The sequence below is a fragment of the Lissotriton vulgaris genome, chromosome 7, assembly GCF_964263255.1.
Source record: "Lissotriton vulgaris chromosome 7, aLisVul1.2, whole genome shotgun sequence".
NCBI lineage: Eukaryota > Metazoa > Chordata > Amphibia > Caudata > Salamandridae > Lissotriton > Lissotriton vulgaris.
In genome coordinates, this window is record NC_141695.1 from 773,875,305 (window position 1) to 773,896,169 (window position 20,865).

General features: G+C 45.6%; 1 protein-coding gene across 1 annotated transcript in view; it reads left to right on the top strand.

Moving 5' to 3' along the window:
* Positions 1-20,865, top strand: part of NPLOC4 (NPL4 homolog, ubiquitin recognition factor) — a 537,117-nt gene that overhangs the window by 175,076 nt on the left and 341,176 nt on the right. Inside the window, exons 4-5 of the mRNA XM_086931004.1 lie at positions 554-748; positions 20,054-20,102. Of these exons, the coding sequence (XP_086787130.1) occupies positions 554-748; positions 20,054-20,102 (244 nt within the window). The remainder of the gene's footprint in view (positions 1-553; positions 749-20,053; positions 20,103-20,865) is intronic.

Consider the following 20,865-nt stretch of genomic DNA (forward strand, 5'->3'; position numbering starts at 1 on the left):
AAGTAACCTATTCTTCACATACCACTGTGCCCTGGCCTATGCTTATATACTTTACCTTCTCATTCATCCTACTCCGTTTCCCACTGTTTGTGAGCTGGAAGGGCGGAAACCATTGGTTTATATTATCATGCCCACATGGGGATGTAATCTGTATTTTTACGATGTAGTGTATTTCCTCTGTTAACTGCAATAAGTAGATGTTATGACATCTATCGATGCGTCGGATGGCCCCCGGCCGTCCAACGTCACAGTGGGCGTGTGCGGAGGACGGCCGGGGGCCATCTGTACCATGCACACGTAGTATTTTACAGCACTGCGGCGGAATGTCCGCCCCGGCGAAGAGGGTAAGAGCCAGATCTGCCAGGTGTTCAGTAAATGACATTTCTCCCAAGTAATATCATGTTCATATTTTTCTGTTTTTGTGTTAGTTAATTTTAGAATTTGAATTAATTTGTGTAGAAATGTGTGGCTCGCCCCTTGTGGACTCAGAACGAGTCAGAAACTCAGAGCCTGAGTCTGAATTACTATCTCTTACTTCCTTTATCTTCTGCAGACATGGCGACATGCTGTTCCTGTACCCTTCTGGCCCTGCTGGCTCCTCCTCCGAAATCATGGATACCTCTGCAGGGACCTCTTTGGGGGTCCCACTGGCACGACCGCAGAGTGCTCCTCAAGTGGTAGAAGATGACATAGATCAATTTATGATCAAGCAGGAAGGAAAGATTTACAGGAACAGAGACCCACAGCTGTATGTATTGAAGCTGCAGTAATGCAAATCCGATTTTTATTTATCTTGGTGTCTGAACAAAGAATTGCTTTCAAATTTCCTGCCCTTGTTTTATTATAAATCTATTTAACACGTGTCTCGGAATTGCACAATTTTAGAGTAGTTTAATTCCACTCTGGATTCATACACCCTAGACTTCCACTCAAAAATGATTTTAAATTGGTGCTGAAAAGCCCTAATGTTCTGCACCTCTAACTAGACTCTGTACTGTAAGCCACACCAGCCATGCATTATTTCCCAGCGATATTTCTGTCTCTCACATGAGGCCTGCTAAACCTGAACACCATTGAAATAGTATCAAAGAATTCCAAATAACTGTTATTTGTATTGTGTAATAAAAACTTAGTAGGGTAAACGATTAATTGATCTGGGTTGCTACAGTATTTACTATGAACTTGGCTTTGAACGTGAAATTTGTACCAAAATACTGATTTGCAGACATACAGAGGAGCTTGGCTAGCGTCTAAAGCAAGCGGATTATTTAACTGTTGATACATTCTCTCAAATATTTATTGCACACATTGGTGACATATCAACCAGATGTTGCAACCCTGGCCCAGATTAGGTACCACAAAATATTTCCTTGGTGATCTTATTAGACCAAGCTCTAAGCGGCCATTGTTGGTCCTGGCCATTTCTGCAGGGTTATCCCCAAACCTTTTGCCTTCCTCTTCCTATTTTTCTGAGCACCTTTTTGTTGGCTTTAGGACTCTGGGCACTTTCCTCTGCTAAACAGTGCAAAAGTGCAGGAACTCTCTCCTCTAAAAAGGTATGATTGGTTTACATCCGTTTGGCAAATTTGTTTTACTTCTACGTCCCTTATAAAGTGGTATTTTATATACGAATGGCCTGTAAATTAAATGCTACTAGTGGGCCTGCAGCACTGCTTATACCACCCACAGAAGCAGCCTTTCAAACCTGTCTCACACCTGCCACAGCAGGACCTGTACGCACAGTTTAACTTGGCATTTAAAACTACTTGTCAAGCCTTAAACTCTCCTTTTATTACACATAGGTCACCCTTAAGGTAGGCCCTAGGTAGCCCTGTTGGCAGGGTGCTGTGTAAGTAAAAGGTAGGAAATGTGTCTTTGTGTGTGGCATGTATTGGTAGTGACAAACACCCTATTTCGTTTCTCACTGCTATGCCTCTCATAGGCTAGCATTGGGAATTCCCTTATATACTTTTAAGTGGTAATTCCTGATCAGACCGGAGTGGTGTTGCCATGTTTGCTATGTTTAGATTAGTGGTGATAAATCCTACTTACTGGTGTAGTTGGATTTTACATTGCTTTTTTACAAATGCCACTTTTAAAAAGTGGGCATTTCTCTGTGCTTATGACTCTTTGTGCTCTGCAGCCTGACTCCAATACATGTCTGTGCTGGGTGACCGCTACACTTGGTGCATCATTTCTAGACCGCCACAACACAGGAAGGGGTGGGTGTGATGGGATTCATCTGCATTCCTCAGCATACTGATAGTCTTCCTGGGCTGGGAGAGGTGGTTCGCACTTTACATTTGTATAGGTTGTGGTCTGCCCTCACACAAAGGGCTGATTTACCCTCTACTGATCGTCTGGAGGCTGGGCTGAAATGAATTGTTGCACACTTCTAATGGTTCCTTTAAAGTCACCCCTTCATCAAAGACATTTTTGAGTATAAGTACAGGGAATCTGACCCCTTGATTTGAGACACTGCGTGGACTTGTAGCCAGATGCTGCTGGTTCTGAAAATAGCACATTGCCAGAGATTGCGGTGCTGCCAGGAAAAACCACCACTCTGGCTACTTGCTTTGCTCTGCTGACCTGCTGCTTGCTGGGCTCCTGGAAGGACTGCCACTCTGCAACTGTACTTTTTTGCTGGCCTGCCTTTCTTTGTGCCCCAAATGTTCTCCAAGGGACTGTTGGCTTGCCCCCTGAGCACCTATTGAATTGAATTGAATTGAATTGAATTGAATTAAGCTTTTATATAGCGCATCTGCCACCCTACGGGTATCCTGGCGCTCAGACTTAAAAAGGTCGACCTAAACACAGACCAGGAAAGAAACTAAAGGCTTTTGGTCCGCAAAGCACACTGGGTGCACAACCAACAGTGAACACACTCGATAATTGCTATTGTATATTGCGGTGCAACTGGGTGAGTGGAGAGCCCTGGCACCACTCAATGTTCTGTAGTGAAACTACCAAAAACCAAGAATTACAAGTAGTATACCCAATGCACTCAAGAGTAAAACATATGTAAGATAACAATCAGAAACATATACAGAGTACAAAGCGACAGAGAGATGTAGGAATGTCCAATGGGAGAGTGGTCCGAAGGAGTCCTTTATTTAGTACAACAGCCAGCCGACACGTGTTTCCTCGCTATTGCAAATCCTCAGGGCTGAAAAAACAAATAAATGACAATGGAGCATCTAAACGTGACTCATATACATAAAGATGCTGCAATATGAAATCTATGACATTTAATAAAAGCTTCCACTTGTGTGAAACGTGAGCATATTGACATTGTAATGGTCATGTGTAGCCCAACACATACGTGTCGAAAGTGATTCTACGGTATTGTTATATACGAGTGCTGGTGACCAAGTGAGCATGTGAATCTTAGACAGGATCCATATTTCTCTTCCAGGGGATCCTCATCAATAGTCATAAGCATTAGAATTTTCCCGCCCATGCGCGGGACCCCGGAAGCACTATATTATATGTGCCCCACATATATATACATATATATATATATATATATATATATATGCAATAGCAGCCAAATAACATCAGAGCTGAAATATGCTGTGAAGAAATCCACCATACATGAATAATAAGCTTTAGAAACATGAGAAACAACACCAAAGATTGTTTAGAAACTGTTTTAATGCTTAGAAAGCAGTAGAAATTCTCATAACTCACTGGAAGCATAGAAAGCTCCCAGGCTGCATTGCAAACACAGTCTAAAAAGACTGAAAAGCTAACCTGTAGCTGCATAGCAATAAACTGACACTGTGCCTTTAAGGCACCCCTGACCCCCTGTATCCCATCATGCCTCAGGGGTGACAGTTAGGTCAGTTGTTCTTTCCGGTTCCTTCAGGAAGGATCCTTATTACACAGCTCCACTAATTTCTGTTTTCTGACAGAAAATTACTTCACTTTGAACAACTTTTTCACTTACTTTGACATTTTTCAACTAGTCCAGTAAGGAACTGCCTTTTTAAGTCAGTTTAGAGAGCATTTTCAGCTGAAAATGCCTTCACTTTTTGATAAGTGTCCTTCTTGTGGCAACAAGAAAGCAAAATCAGACAACCACAATGTTTGTATCCTGTGTCTGCCTGAAGAACATGATCCAGGCACCTGTCCTCACTGCGAGCACCTGTCAGGAAGAACTCTCAAAGATAGGGAGAGAATTTGCATCTATGGCCTGGCTCATAGGTCATCCAGAGGAAGGTCTCCGGGGAAGAAGGGTTCCAAGAAGACTAAAACATCTTCACTAGACAGGTCTTCCATAGCTTCAGCGTCAGGCTTGGTGCTGAGGAAAGAACCACCGGTGGATCATTTGGCTTCAAAAATGCCGTAGACGGCGGGCTCGCCGTCGAAAAGAAGAACAGGTACGTCGACGACGTCGAAGGATCCAATTCCGTCGTCGAGATCCCCTCCGCCGTCGTCAACTGGGCGGCGATCGGCATCGAGAGATGTGACTCCGCCGCCGTCAACCAGGCGACGGTCGGCGTCGAGATCAAAGGTCCCTCCGCCGTCGTCAACCAGGCGACGATCGGCGTCGAGGGAGGTCACTCCTCCGCCGTCGTCATCCAGGCGACGACCGGCGTCGAGAAGTGTGACACCTCCGCTGTCGCCCAAGAAGCGGCGTTCGGCGTCGAGGACCAAGACCCCTCCGCCATCGACAGAAACACGTCGATCGGTGTCGAGGACGCAGTCTCCGTCAGTGTCTCGTCGACGCTCGGCGTCGAGGGTGTCCAATACCCCTCTGCCGTCGTCGCACAGGCACTCGACGTTGAGGCAGAAGGCTCCGTCGACGGCTGGTCATCGCCGTTCGACGTCGAGGCAGAGAACTCCGTCGACGGCCGGTCGATACCGTTCGACGTCAAGACAGAGACCTCCGTCGACGACTGGACATCGTCGTTCAACGTCGAGAGAGAGGCCTCCGTCGACGACTGGACATCGTCGTTCGACGTCGGGAGGGAGGGCTCCGTCGACGGCTGGTCATCGCCGCTCGACGTCGAGAGACCATAGATCCTCATATCGATCGCCGTCGAGGCATTCGAAGTCGAGATTGTTTGACCCGCCGACCCCCCCAAAGGCGTTCGGCGGCGAGAGAAGAACGCTCGACGTCGAGACATTCAGAAATAAACTCTGTGATCATGGTAACTGAGTCAGCTTCTCGTCATTCCACTTCACGGTCGTCTGGCTCCTCAACTGCATCTTCAAGGTCCAGAAGTCCTGTGCGCAGATCTCCTGTGCGTCAGCCAGATCCTTCGGCTGAGCAAGTCAGACTGTCACCTAGATGGTACAAGTCTTTGGACCATGGGCGAGATTCTGGGGCTGCCAAACGTATGCAAGAATATGTCAGCCCACAACACAGGTCTCCTCTTCAGAGTCTGGTAGATGAGATGGACAGGCGTAGTCCTCCCAGGCGCAAATCACCTGTGAGAACACCAACCAGATCTCCCAGAAGATCCCGATCTCCCAGTAATGAAAAGCCGGTCAGGTCTCGGTCAGAAGATCGGGTCGGATCTCGCTCTCCTAGAAGGGATGAGCGTTCAAAAAGATCGCGGGAGAGGAGGCACAGTGCTCACCGTAGGCGTCGACGAACTCCGTCTACTTCATCTAACTCTTCTACCAGGTCTTCCAAGAGGGATTACTCCCCTACGTTGACGGACAGTCCTACGTCCAGATCCTTCCCAGTGGATGACATTGGAACTTATCTAGATGTCCTGCAAAGAGCAGCTCAGAAGCTGAGCATTGAAATGTCTGTCCCTCAGGTTACGACGACAGTAATTTTTGAGACTTTACACAAAAAAGCTCTCTCTCGTCCACTGCTGCCTTTAGTCCCGGGGATTATGGATCCTGTCAAAGAGGTTTTACTAACTCCAGCGGCTATCAGAGCGGTGCCAGCCCGCATTCAGAAAAAATACAAACTGGCCTCTTCTGACCCGGTTTTTGTAAAGTCTGACCCTCCAGCAGACTCTGTAATAGTGGCAGCGGCGAGGAAGACGCACGCAGTTGCCGGTTCCTCTTTAGTTCCACCAGACAAGGACCGCAAATCTCAGGACTCCTGGGGTCGCAAGGTTTGCAATTCAGCTGCCTCCACTCTGAAGGTTTCCAGTGCGGGTGCACTTCTGGGTCGATACGACAGAGCCTTATGGGACTCCATGGAAAGGTTCAAATCCAAACTGCCGAAGGAAGACCAGCAGGATTTTGAAGAGACTGTGACAGAAGGATGTCTGGTGGTGAATCAGATGATAAGCACAGCTGCGGATGGTGCAGTGCTTGCAGCGCATTCCTACTCACATGGGGTTTGTGCCAGGAGGTCGCCTTGGTTGCGCCTTACAGGTCTGAAGCCGGATGCTCAGCATCGCATCCTTAATCTTCCCTTTTCGGGTTCCTTTCTCTTCGGGGAACATGCTGACGAAGAGATGACCCGTATGAAGACAGAACTAGATACAGTGAAAGCGGTGGGTTTGGAAAAGAAGAAAGAATTAAAACGCCGCTTCAAGACCAACAGGGGGAGAGGGGCTCAACAGAGGGTTCAAACCCCTCAGTGGTCCCAAAGTAAGAACCAGGGTAAATCCCAGTTTTGAGGCAAAGCCAACAAGAGGAGGAAAGGCCTGAGCAATGGCTTCCTCTGGCGCCGTGTCCCACTCCAGTGGGAGGAAGTGCTTCACAACACCTGGCAGAGTGGGTCAGCATCACAAAGGATCAGTGGGTGCTGAATATACTGGGCAATGGATACAGACTACGTTTCCGTGCTCCTCCGAAGAGCATTCCTCCAAAGAACTCTTGCCCTCACCAGCTAAGCTTGCTCCGAAGAGAGGTAAAAGTTCTACTACAAAAAAGAGCTATAGAGGAACTTCCTCCCTCTCCAAGAGGAAAGGGAGTCTACTCCAGATACTTTCTTGTCCCCAAAAAAGATCAGAAGTACAAGTTCAGACCAATACTCGATCTGCGTCTATTGAACAAAGTCATCGTCAAAGAAAAGTTCCGCATGTTAGCGCTTCACCAAATATGCCCACATCTTCAAGCCGGAGATTGGATGTGTTCGGTGGATCTGCAAGATGCGTACTTTCATATCCCAATTGCTCAGCAACATCGCAAGTACTTGAGGTTTGTCGTAGGGAGCAAACACTACCAGTACAAGGTGCTACCCTTCGGTCTCAAGTCCGCACCACGAGTCTTCACCAAATGCATGGCAGTGGTGGCAGCTTTTCTTCACAAGAAGGGGCTCTTCATCTACCCATACCTGGACGACTGGCTCCTAAAAGGCCCATCTCCGGTACAGGTAACGCACGATCTACAACTTTGCCTGCACCAGTTGTACAGACTCGGCCTCCATGTGAACCTGGAGAAGTCAGTCCAGCGGCCCACACAGTCCATCCACCACCTAGGCTCCGTTCTGGACACAAGATTGGGAAAAGCGTTTCCTTCGGAGGAGAGACTTTTTTCCAGGAGTCAAATGTGGGATTCTGCTAGTCTCGGCTTCCAACAGCCCGACAAGTAGCATCCCTGCTGGGTTCCATGGCGTCCTGCATTTTTCTCATCCCAAACGCCAGGCTGAGAATGCGTCCTCTTCAGCAGGCTCTAGAGGACCAGTGGGACCAAGCGACAGGGCGTTGGGAAGATCGTATCACTGTTTCCCAAGCGACGAAGGATGCCATCAAATGGTGGACTCGGAGAAAGAATGTGCTGGTGGGAGTACCGTTTCACCAACCTCTTCCATCCCAGTCTACAGTGACGGATGCCTCTCTGCAAGGCTGGGGAGCGCACATGGGTCTGCTTCAAATTCAAGGCCAGTGGTCTGCGCAGGAGCAGACATACCACATCAACATGCTGGAACTCAGAGCGGTATTCCTGGCTCTCAAAGCTTTCTTTCCAGCGATCGAGTCCAACTCAGTCCTGGTTCAGACGGACAATACAACCACCATGTTCTATCTGAACAAACAAGGAGGCACACGATCTCGCTCACTCTCTCGAGAGGCTCAGACAATCTGGCATTGGCTTCTCTCTCCAGGCCTCACAGTAGTGGCAGTGCACCTTCCAGGCGAGTTGAACATAAAAGCAGACGCACTCAGCAGGCACTTCGAAGATCAGCCAGACTGGGTGCTAAACGACGAAGTGGTAGAAGAGCTTTTTCGTTGTTGCGGTCGTCCAACCATAGACTTGTTTGCAGACGACGAAAACGCCAAATGCCACGCCTTCGTGTCCAGGTTCCACCGGCCAGGAACGCAGGGTAATGCTCTCCTGATGGATTGGTCAGGAACATTTGCTACCGCGTTTCCTCCCCTGGCTCTGATTCCGAAGGTAGTATCCAAGCTCCTCAGGTCGGACATGGATATGATCCTGATAGCTCCGGATTGGCCACGGCAGTGGTGGTACCCGGACCTTCTTCATCTGTCTGTGTGTCCACACAGACAACTTCCTTGCAGGCCGGACCTGTTGAGCAAGATGAACGGGAGGATAATGCATCCTAACCTCCCATCACTGAACCTAACGGCATGGCTCCTGAGGTCCTGCAATATGGACATTTAAACTTGCCTCCCGAATGCATGAACATTTTAAAGGAGGCTAAGAGGCCTTCCACGAGAGCGTCCTATGCGTTCAAGTGGAAAAGGTTCTACTTATGGTCTAGGGATCATCACTTAGATCCGACTAAAGGGCAGGAGGAGGTCACTGTTCTGCAACAGCACCCACAAGGGGAAAACTTCTTTTGCAAATATTAAAACTACGGGTTCCAGCATGCCTGAATAATCACTCACCTGTGAGAGTCACGTGGGTGAGAGTCACGTGGGGAAGATGCGAGCATGCAGTTAATGGCGCCCCTGCAAGTCTGTCAGTTGGAACCAGTGCCATCCTCTGATGAAGGAGCCTCCCGGCTCTGAAACGCGTAAGGAACTTTGCTAATGAAGTGAAATATGCCGGTTCCGAAAATAAAAGCTTTTTTTGGAAGCACTCTTCTGCGTGGGCGTCCTTGCTTCAGGGCAATGTATGGATTTATGTAAACTCGGCAGCCTGGCCGAGAAGGATGCCCCACCTTGGACTGAATCATGGGGCTGAAAGGTCACTGAGAATCGGACCTTCCAGCGCAGTTGAGAGGAATGAAAGGGAATCAGCGTTTTTCACTCCTGTCCACTTGGATATTTATTTTTAAAGAAAAGACACTGTTCTGCAACAGCACCCACAAGGGGAAAACTTCTTTTGCAAATATTAAAACTACGGGTTCCAGCATGCCTGAATAATCACTCACCTGTGAGAGTCACGTGGGTGAGTCACGTGGGGAAGATGCGAGCATGCAGTTAATGGCGCCCCTGCAAGTCTGTCAGTTGGTACCAGTGCCATCCTCTGATGAAGGAGCCTCCCGGCTCTGAAACGCGTAAGGAACTTTGCTAATGAAGTGAAATATGCCGGTTCCGAAAATAAAAGCTTTTTTTGGAAGCACTCTTCTGCGTGGGCGTCCTTGCTTCAGGGCAATGTATGGATTTATGTAAACTCGGCAGCCTGGCCGAGAAGGATGCCCCACCTTGGACTGAATCATGGGGCTGAAAGGTCACTGAGAATCGGACCTTCCAGCGCAGTTGAGAGGAATGAAAGGGAATCAGCGTTTTTCACTCCTGTCCACTTGGATATTTATTTTTAAAGAAAAGACACTGTTCTGCAACAGCACCCACAAGGGGAAAACTTCTTTTGCAAATATTAAAACTACGGGTTCCAGCATGCCTGAATAATCACTCACCTGTGAGAGTCACGTGGGTGAGAGTCACGTGGGGAAGATGCGAGCATGCAGTTAATGGCGCCCCTGCAAGTCTGTCAGTTGGAACCAGTGCCATCCTCTGATGAAGGAGCCTCCCGGCTCTGAAACGCGTAAGGAACTTTGCTAATGAAGTGAAATATGCCGGTTCCGAAAATGAAAGCTTTTTTTGGAAGCACTCTTCTGCGTGGGCGTCCTTGCTTCAGGGCAATGTATGGATTTATGTAAACTCGGCAGCCTGGCCGAGAAGGATGCCCCACCTTGAACTGAATCATGGGGCTGAAAGGTCACTGAGAATCGGACCTTCCAGCGCAGTTGAGAGGAATGAAAGGGAATCAGCGTTTTTCACTCCTGTCCACTTGGATATTTATTTTTAAAGAAAAGACACTGTTCTGCAACAGCACCCACAAGGGGAAAACTTCTTTTGCAAATATTAAAACTACGGGTTCCAGCATGCCTGAATAATCACTCACCTGTGAGAGTCACGTGGGTGAGAGTCACGTGGGGAAGATGCGAGCATGCAGTTAATGGCGCCCCTGCAAGTCTGTCAGTTGGAACCAGTGCCATCCTCTGATGAAGGAGCCTCCCGGCTCTGAAACGCGTAAGGAACTTTGCTAATGAAGTGAAATATGCCGGTTCCGAAAATAAAAGCTTTTTTTGGAAGCACTCTTCTGCGTGGGCGTCCTTGCTTCAGGGCAATGTATGGATTTATATATATATATATATATATATATATGAATATATTCCCCAACTATATTTTTAAATTGAGGAGCCAGCACATGTTATAGTGGGAATTCTCTCGTTTATTTCGTCAGTTACAGCATACACAGGAACAGGTCACATATAATATAGTGTTTCAGGGGTCCCGCGCATGGGCGGGAATATTCTAATGCTTATGACTTTGATGAGGATACCCCTGGAAGAGAACTAGGATTACATGTAAGTAACTAATCCATCCCTCTTACTAAGTATCCATGTGCGGTTTATTACTAAACCGCGACGAAACATATTAAATCTACAACACGAGTGCTATTCATTGTGTCCGACTCATTCACACTGCGTGCAGGGTGTAATCTCGTGAATTCGCATGACCATTTCTAAAGTTTTGCACATACCTATATATGGCTGTGTTACACCAGAAGGTCTATTATTAAATGACAAAAAAGGAGGAACGACCTATCAATATAAGGCCACTGATGAGAAACTGGGGCAACAAGGAAAACATAGTCATACCATCAAAAATAATATATACTTTAAAGCTCACCGCTTAGCTGGTGATACTTCCGACCCAGCTGGGCCCGTGACCGTAGATGAAATAATATCTGAGAAGAAGCAGCCGACCTATAAAAAGGGGCCAAATGATGAGGAACTTAAAAACTGCTATTCACTGTTCGTCTACATTTAAAGTATAGATCAGAGACAGCATCCGCAAGAAACTCAAGCCCAAAGTGTGGGCTAACAAACAGGTCCGTGCCATAAAAATGAAACCAGACATATTCAGTGTTCTAGACACCTCATGTATTATAGATATACTTCCTAGGCGAGCTAGCAGAAAAAGTGAGTTACTATGACTCAACTGCAAAACACCAACTTGGCTTCCAAAATTATTGATCATGGCTTACCCCTATGTGAGGCAAATGTCGGATGTCCTGGTCTATAGATTTGGATCACAGCGACAACTTCATTAAGGCGAGTTCCAACGTTAGTCAAAAATAATTCAAAGTCTGTGAATATCAAGAAGTGTGATTCTAATTAGATTATCATGTGAGGTACCCGCAGTAAATCGATTAAATGTTATGATGGTACCTCGTCGCTCTCTTACCTCTCGTGGCTTCACGCTAATATTAAGCGATAACGAGTCGGGTACAACTCGTTTCTTGGTGAAGAGAAATTCCCGATTCTAGAGAGAATAAGAATGAGGGAGGATGTTAATGTCCGTAAACCTCCCTTCAATATACAGTTCATCGCTATATAATTAAGCAAGTCAGTGGGTAACGCAAAACAGTACTCACCAGGTCTGTGGTGCAGCGTTGCCGTGTAATTCCCCGGGTTGTGTTTCCAGTTCGCACGTGACCTGGAAGACCGGGTGTTATGTGAACGTGCTTCCTAAATGTTACGTCAGGAGGACTAGAACACCGACCGCTATGTCTACGTAGCACAAGTAGTGCGTCATGTTAGACTTAGGGCGTTCGAAAATTAGTGGAAAACTGGCTCTAACGTGATTCCGTTTGAGATACAACCTGTTGTCCCCAACTTCTGCTGTTGTATATTGCGGTGCAACTGGGTGAGTGGAGAACCCTGGAACCACTCAATGTTCGGTAGTGAAACTACCAAAAACCAAGAATTACAAGTATACCCAATGCACTCAAGAGTAAAACATATGTAAGATAACAATCAGAAACATACACAGAGTACAAAGCGACAGAGATGTAGGAATCTTCAATGGGAGAGTGGTCCAAAGGAGTCCTTTATTTAGTACAACAGCCAGCCGACACGTGTTTCATCGCTATTGCGAATCCTCAGGGCTGAAAAAAGAAATAGATGACAATGGAGCATCTAAATGTGACTCATATACATAAAGATGCTGCAATATGAAATCTATGACATTTAATAAAAGCTTCCACTTGTGTGAAACGTGAGCATATTGACATTGTAATGGTTATGTGTAGCCCAACACATACGTGTCGAAAGTGATTCTACGGTATCGTTATATACGAGTGCTGGTGACCAAGTGAGCATGTGAATCTTAGACAGGATCCATATATCCCTCTTACTAAGTATCCATGTGCGGTTTATTACTAAACCGCGACGAAACATATTAAATCTACAACACGAGTGCTATTCATTGTGTCCGACTCATTCACACTGCGTGCTGGGTGTAACTTGTGAATTCGCATGACCATTTCTAAAGTTTTGCACATACCTATATATAGCTGTGTTACACCAGAAGGTATATTATTAAATGACAAAAATGGAGGAACGACTCATCAATATAAGGCCACTGATGAGAAACTGGGGCAACAAGGAAAACATAGTCATACCAACAAAAATAATATATACTTTAAAGCTCACCGCTTAGCTGTTGATATTTCTGACAGGATTACAGAACACATCAGAGCGATACACAAACGTGACCCCAAATATCCTGTAGCCTTACATGTAGCTGCTTGTCAGGATGGTAACAATGATTTTGTTGTAAGATTTTTCGGGATTGACATGGTTTCACAAGGAGTAAGAGGGGAAAACCGAGAACTTAAACTACGACGCAGAAGCCATGTGGATCATGCACTTGCGTTCGGTTCAACATGGACCCAATTATGACCAGGAAATGCAATATTTCTTGGGAGACTGAAAATACTTGTGCACATTACATTTGATTGGGCTGGATACACAATGTTCACTTTTCAATTCCATTTATTTTCTTGTTCTTTAACCAGTATCACCCTTTCTGCTGAAAGGATATTTCTGGACTCACAGTCCTCACTGTAGGTCATATCAAAACAAATAATCAGAGGGATTGTTAAGTAGTGACAAGATTCCCACGCATTGTGTTCATTTACAGTCACCCTATGCATGTGCGTATACAGTATTGGAGCTATTGCACAAATCAACATAAACAACGATTCTTAGAACAGCAAAGATGTTGCTCTGAACAGCATACAGTGATAATGCAAAACTTTTTTATGCTATTTCGAATATATAAGTTGAAACAAATAATTGCTTTCTATGACCATATATAGGGACATGACTTGAGTAGCGCATATTGCAAACACTACTGTAATAATAATTGAGCAAGTTATTCAAGTTGTACATATGGCTAATATTTCTAAACATGTTAAGGATTAAGTACAACTGTATAAGGATTAGGTTGGACTGTTAACATAGACCTGTTGATACTTTGAACGTATTGTACACTCTCGAATGCAATGTATCTCTATAGTGTTTTTTGCTACATGTATATCGAAGTCACGTATGAGTGGGATCTTCACTGCGTTCTCTACACTCGCGTGTGGTCTCTTGGGACTACTTTGCCCTATGATTGCCATTGATAAGGACAGTGGACATTCGGCTGTATCCATTATATTATATTAGATTGTAGTATAAAACTTACGGACCGCTTTTGTTCATGGATACATCCACTGTCATGGCTTCACGATTAGCGTAACAATTTATCTAGACCCCTCTCTAAATACTTTGAGCATGGGGTTTTTGACTTCCACTATTTCCGTAAACTACAATTCTATAGAAGTAAACTTTGCCAGAAGTCGGGGACGTCAGGTTGTATCTCAAACGGAATCACGTTAGAGCCAGTTTCCCACTAATTTTCGAACGCCCTAAGTCTAACACGATGCACTACTTGTGCTACGTAGACATAGCGGTCGGTGTTCTAGTCCTCCTGACGTAACATTTAGGAAGCACGTTCACATAAAACCCGGACTTCTGGGTCACGTGCGAACTGGAAACACAACCCGGGGAATTACACGGCAACGCTGCACCACAGACCTGGTGAGTACTGTTTTGCGTTACCCACTGACTCGCTTAATTATATAGCAATGAACTGTATATTGAAGGGAGGTTTACGGACATTAACATCCTCCCTCATTCTTATTCTCTCTAGAATCGGGAATTTCTCTTCACCCTGAAACGAGTCGTACCCGACTCGTTACCGCTTAATATTAGCGTGAAGCCACGAGAGGTAAGAGAGCGACGAGGTACCATCATAACAATTAATCGATTTACTGCGGGTACCTCACATGATATTCTAATTAGAATCACACTTCTTGATATTCACAGACTTTGAATTATTTTTGACTAACGTTGGAACTCGCATTAAATGAAGTTGTCGCTGTGATCCAAATCTATAGACCAGGACATCCGACATTTGCCTCACATAGGGGTAAGCCATGATCATTAATTTTGGAAGCCAAGTTGGTGTTTTGCAGTTGAGTCATAGTAACTCACTTTTTCTGCTAGCTCGCCTACGAAGTATATCTATAATACATGAGGTGTCTAGAACACTGAATATGTCTGGTTTCATTTTTATGGCAGGGGCCTGTTTGTTGGCCCACACTTTGGGCTTGAGTTTCTTGCGGATGCTGTCTCTGATCTATACTTTAAATGCAGACGAACAGTGAATAGCTGTTTTTAAGTTCCTCATCGTTTGGCCCCTTTTTATAGGTCGGCTGCTTCTCAGATATTATTTCATCTACGGTCACGGGCCCAGCTGGGTCGGAAGTATCACCAGCTAAGCGGTGAGCTTTAAAGTATATATTATTTTTGTTGGTATGACTATGTTTTCCTTGTTGCCCCAGTTTCTAATCAGTGGCCTTATATTGATGGGTCGTTCCTCCTTTTTTGTCATTTAATAATAGACCTTCTGGTGTAACACAGCCATATATAGGTATGTGCAAAACTTTAGAAATGGTCATGCGAATTCACGAGATTACACCCTGCACGCAGTGTGAATGTGTCGGACACAATGAATAGCACTCGTGTTGTATATTTAATACGTTTCGTCGCGGTTTAGTAATAAAACGCACATGGATACTTAGTAAGAGGGATATATGGATCCTGTCTAAGATTCACATGCTCACTTGGTCACCAGCACTCGTATATAACGATACCGTAGAATCACTTTCGACACGCATGTGTTGGGCTACACATGACCATTACAATGTCAATATGCTCACGTTTCACACAAGTGGAAGCTTTTATTAAATGTCATAGATTTCATATTGCAGCATCTTTATGTATATGAGTCACATTTAGATGCTCCATTGTCATCTATTTCTTTTTTCAGCCCCAAGGATTTGCATTAGCGATGAAACAGGTGTCGGCTGGCTGTTTTACTGAATAAAGGACTCCTTCGGACCACTCTCCCTTTGGAGATTCCTACATCTGTCGTTTTGTACTCTGTATATGTTTCTGATTGTTACCTTACATATGTTTTACTCTTGAGTGCATTGGGCATACTTGTAATTCTAAACACAGACCAGATCAGCAGTAGGGGCAGTCTTAGAGGTCAGTCCTGGGGAAGAGCCAGGTTTTCAAGCTCTTTCTAAACTCAATCAGGGAGTTAGCTTGTCTGATGTTCTGCGGCAGCCCATTCCATAATTGGGTGGCTGCCACACTGAAGGCCCCCCCCCATCCTAGAACGCCTAAATCTGGTGGTCGCCAGCAGGCCTGTGCTAGAGGATCAGAGCTGCCTTTTGGGGTTATACCAGCTAAATTTCTCTTGTAGAGGGATGGGACCTAGGTTGTGCGCAGCTTTGCCTACAATACAAAGTGATTTGAAGTGTACCCTTTCCTTGATGGGCAACCAATGAAGGTCTCTCAAAGCCAGCATTGTGGAGGATCTGCGTTGTCTGTTTAGCACCATCTTTGCCGCCATGGACTGGACTCTCTGCAACCCCTGAAAGATGTATTGCGGCGCTCCCAAGTACAGGGAGTTGCAGTAGTCCAACCTACTAAGCACTATATTCCTCACTACAAGGGCGCGCGTATCTTTATGGAGTAGTGGAAGGTCAGGACGTAGCATACGCATCAAGTAAAGGCAAACCCCCACCGTTTTGTTGGCCTGCGATTCCATTTGAAGGCCTCTGTCCACCAGGACTCCTAGATTGCGCACCGTTTTAGCTGGAGCCATAGGTTCCTCCTCCGGTGTAAGCCTGAACTCCAGGGGTAACTGTTGGGACAGTCTAGCCGTAGGGCAATAGACCACCTCTGCCATCCCTCCAAAAAATTGTAAAGAATTACTCCTAAGCCATCCAGCCGTCTGCCGCATACACTCCTGGAATGTATCCATCGATACTGCTCGTCTCCCCTCAAGGGAGAACACCAACTGAGTGTCGTCGGCATAATTAACCAGGTCAATCCCAAAGGATTTAATTATGGGGAACAGGGGCTGTAAGCAGATGTTAAACAGAACAGGGCTGATCCCAGAGCTCTGCGGTACCCCATATTGCACTAGAGATTTACTGGAGGTAAAAGGTGTCAGAGTCACCATCTGTTGTCTTCCTGATAGGTAGGACCTTAACCATTTTAAGGCCTGCCCTGACACCCCTATACTCTCCAGCCTTCCCAACAGTATTGCATGGCTCACCGTATCAAATGCGGCTGACATATCGAGTAACACCAAAATGGTGTCACTCCCATTGTCAGCTCGCATTCGCAGATTGTCTAATACGGTCGCCAAGGCAGTCTCTGTGCTGTGACCTGGGCGAAACCCAAATTGATCCCTATCCAGCAGATGGTTATCCTCCAGATAGCAAGAGAGGCTTTTGCTGACTACCTTTTCCAAGATTTTAATTGGATAAGGCAAAAGTGATGGGTCTGAAATTTTCTGGTGCCTTGGGGTCTAATGAGGTTTTTTTAACAGATGTTACTACTGCTAGCTTCCATGCCTCTGGAACAGTTCCAGCTTCCAGGGATTGGCTACAAATCTGTTGCAACCAAGGAAAAGTTCCTTGGCCAACAGTCTTCCAGATTTTGTGTGGAAGAGGATCAAGTGGGGAGCCAGAGGATACACTGTTGGCCAAGTTGTTAAAAGAATCGGCTGTGAGGGCGGGAAATTTGTCAAGGAGGTGTTCGCCCGTACCACTTCATCTGGCCTCCGGGCAGAGTTGTCCAGATCACTAGTATTATTAGGGTGAAGATCTCCAACAATTTTAACAATTTTATCTTTAAAGTGAGCAGCAATCTCCTCGCACAGTTCTTGTGAGGCAGCTACCTTCTTGGTTGCGCCTGTTGGGCAAGAAAGTTCCTTGACAATTTGAAACAGAGCTTTAGTGCTGTTAGAAGCTTGTAGGATGGAGTTAGCATAAAAATTTGATCTGGACTGAATAATGGCTTTTTTATACATGGCTAATATAGATTTCAGGGCTTTCTTATCTGGTACCGAATAGGTCTTCCTCCATTTCCTCTCCGCTTTCTTACATGTCGAGCGTAGTAGTTTTAATTCCTCATTGTACCAGGGAGCTGCGGCTCTCTTCCTATTTTTGAGTCTTTTTACAGGGATTATTGGGTCCAGAGTCCTGGCTATGTGATTACAGAAAGTTTCATAGTTCTCCTCTACAGAGGTGGAAGGGGAGAAGAGATTTACATTTGTGAAAGACTGTGAGTTGTTCCTTCCCATTTTATCCCATTCTCTTCCTCTTCTATATGCTACTGGGCAGATATCATTGTACCTAGGGCTGGGGACCCTGACCCTAAAATGGACCAGATTGTAATCCGTCCAGATTTGTGGCAATACTTCTATCACCTCTGTCTCGGTCTCTAAGGCAAACAGGAGATCCAGCACGTGCCCCCCTTGATGAGTGGGTTGCTGAACCAATTGATGTAAGTTGAGGTTCAGACAAGAGTTCCTCAAGTCTCTCAGGTGGCTGTCCAGGCTGCCATTATCCCATAAATTGAAATCACCCATTATCACCAATCTAGAGTGAGTAAGGCTCAGGTTAGTGATGGTATCCAAAAGTGCCAGGAAGTGCGTATCCTGCCCAGGGGGTCTGTAACAAATCATTCCAGTAAGTAGCCTACCTTTGGCCTCTTGCACTGAGAAGCCCAGGATTTCAATTTCTTTTACTACGTCAATCTCTAGCGGCTGTGGGACTCTATCCCCTGTGAGTCCGGCAGCAGCGTACACTGTATTTGGAAACAGCTTGTGGTGAGCACTGCTCAGACCTACAGAAAGCACGTGCCGAGCGCTTCTGTGTCCTGGAAGGAGCCCTGTGCGCCCAACTGGTGGGCTGTTCCTTGCGAGTTCTCAGGGAGGGTGCCCTGTGTGGGAACTTCTCAGGAAGAAGTTGTCCGCCCAACGTGTTTCGATCTCTTTTGTTGGTGCACTAGGACCTCCAGCGCACCCTTTGTTGCCCTAGCGCCGCCCTCTCCAACAGTGAGGGAAACTCCAGGGCGGGCGAGGGTGGCACAGAGGAACTCTTCTGACGTTGTGTGGTCGGTGGGCCCTCAGTGCCAGAAGAAGACATACCGGCAATGCTTTCACTAGCGTCTCGGCAGAGGAGACACTTTTGGCCATCCCACACTGCCTGCTCCGCTGGGGAGTTCCCTGCGGCGTGGCTCCAGGAGTATGACACCAGCTCCATGGCAGTTGCCGAATCTCCCCAGGTACTGTGGGCAGCAACATTACACGATCTTGGGCAGCTAGACCACACGCTTGTGGGCAGCTGCACTTAGCAATTTTGCATATGGGGGACCAAGCAAGGTCTACCTGCTATAATCTACGGTATGTGCACTGGGAAGTTTTGGTCTCTTGACTCCGGACCTTATTATGGTGTGGCTTTGAATAGAAGTCTGGTCTTGCAACCTTCCACTAACCTGTGCAAGTGTGGTAAGTTAGGATTTGTGCAACAGGAGTTAGCGAGACCTGTTTAATTGTTTCTATTTCTGCCTTATTGTTAAAGTTTTTGAGTCTTCCTGTCCTCTGTGCATGAATTTGTCTGCTACTTGTTGGTCTTTTATACGTCTATGAAGGTATTTGCATTGGGTTCTAAATTTCAGGTATCATGTGCGTGCCATGGTTTCCTAGTACTTGTAATTCAGACTGTATGATGGTTGTGTTGCTAGATCAGGAGGGAGAAGTAATTGGGTGAATGGGAGGGGTATCGGAAGAGGCGATCGCAGATTTGAGGAAGAGGAATGAGGGCTGAAATCTGAAAATTCACAGTTGAACCGATTTTCTTTAAAAATCACAGGTGTCCTTTATTATGCTGTTACTCATTTTGTGGTGAGGAGATTTCTGCTACTTAAAGTTTAGGATAATGATCTGCCATGGAGGTATTTCCAAATAATTTGCCCTCGGGAGTTTGGTAGGATTTCTGGTGGCGGATGAAGGCGGCTAATAGAAGTAGTGAGCCCTTTTTCTTTGTCTTTCAATAAACAGGAAGTTGTTGCATTGCTTTGATCAATTACATAATAACACCTTCCCGTGACATTCTAATGAAGCGGGGAGATTGCAGTTAGTAAATTTAAAATGAATACATTACTCATCAGGCAGAAAACACTGTTAGTTAGCTTTTAAGATATCCTAGTGGCTGAGCACATCCATTACAGAAATACAAGCCATCTAAAAGTCACTACATGTATCTTCACTTCGACAATTTGGCCTTTCATACTGTCAAAGCTACTAACCAGTTCACTTTTAGCTGTGTATTAGTGATTTCTGTTATTACATCAGGAAATGGAATCAGCTCAAATGCCACTTTAAAATGGCTTCTGTTCTTATGTCTGAAATTTGCAATGGCATACATTTACTGCAGATTAACTCTGGTATTTTTCTCTACCTAGATGCAGACATGGACCTCTGGGGAAATGTGTACATTGTGTGCCTTTGGAGGTAAGAGCACAGTGTACTTTGAAATGAGATCACACAAATGTAGAAGAGGCACTTCCTAATTTTGTTTGAGTGCCAGAGAAACAAAATGCTATGGATTAGACAGGACTCTTATTTGCCATCTTGGTATCTTCTCTGATAGTCCTGAATACTGAATAGTCCTGCGTCTGTGGAAATACATTAACTCTATTTTGATGAAGGAGACCGTTTTTGAACTAAAAACTTGGAAGCAGACTCTTGGTGAAATTCAATGTATTTGATCATTTAAATTTAAGATCGAATTGGCACAAATTATCATCTTTCACAAACTCTATTAATAGGGTAAAAATAAAGCAAAGAAGTGAGTGAATGTTTTACTCTTTTTGCCTTGTGATGCCTTCACTTTGAAGCATCACTTCTCTGGGACAAAATAAGATGAATTAGACACTCACACCTCGTCTCTCCCACCAGCAAATAGAATGTGTCTTACAGGGCTTTCAGTGACAGTCAGGAATCGTCAGGAAACTGCTGTGAAATGCTCTCATTCATCAGGAGTTTCTCTGGACGAGATGTCTTCCTCCATCAAGTCATTAAGCCCTTTTTTGAGGATCTGCACGTAGGAAATTCAAAAAAGAGATGGGTAAGAGTGAAGCATCAGGATTCTCTTCAATTGTGAGGTCTGGTTGGTATGCCACCTGCTAGCTGTCAAAGATGATGTTGCAAACCCATCCAACATATTACCTACAGGATGACCACTTTCATGTGGTTGAACCCCTTCAGAATCTGC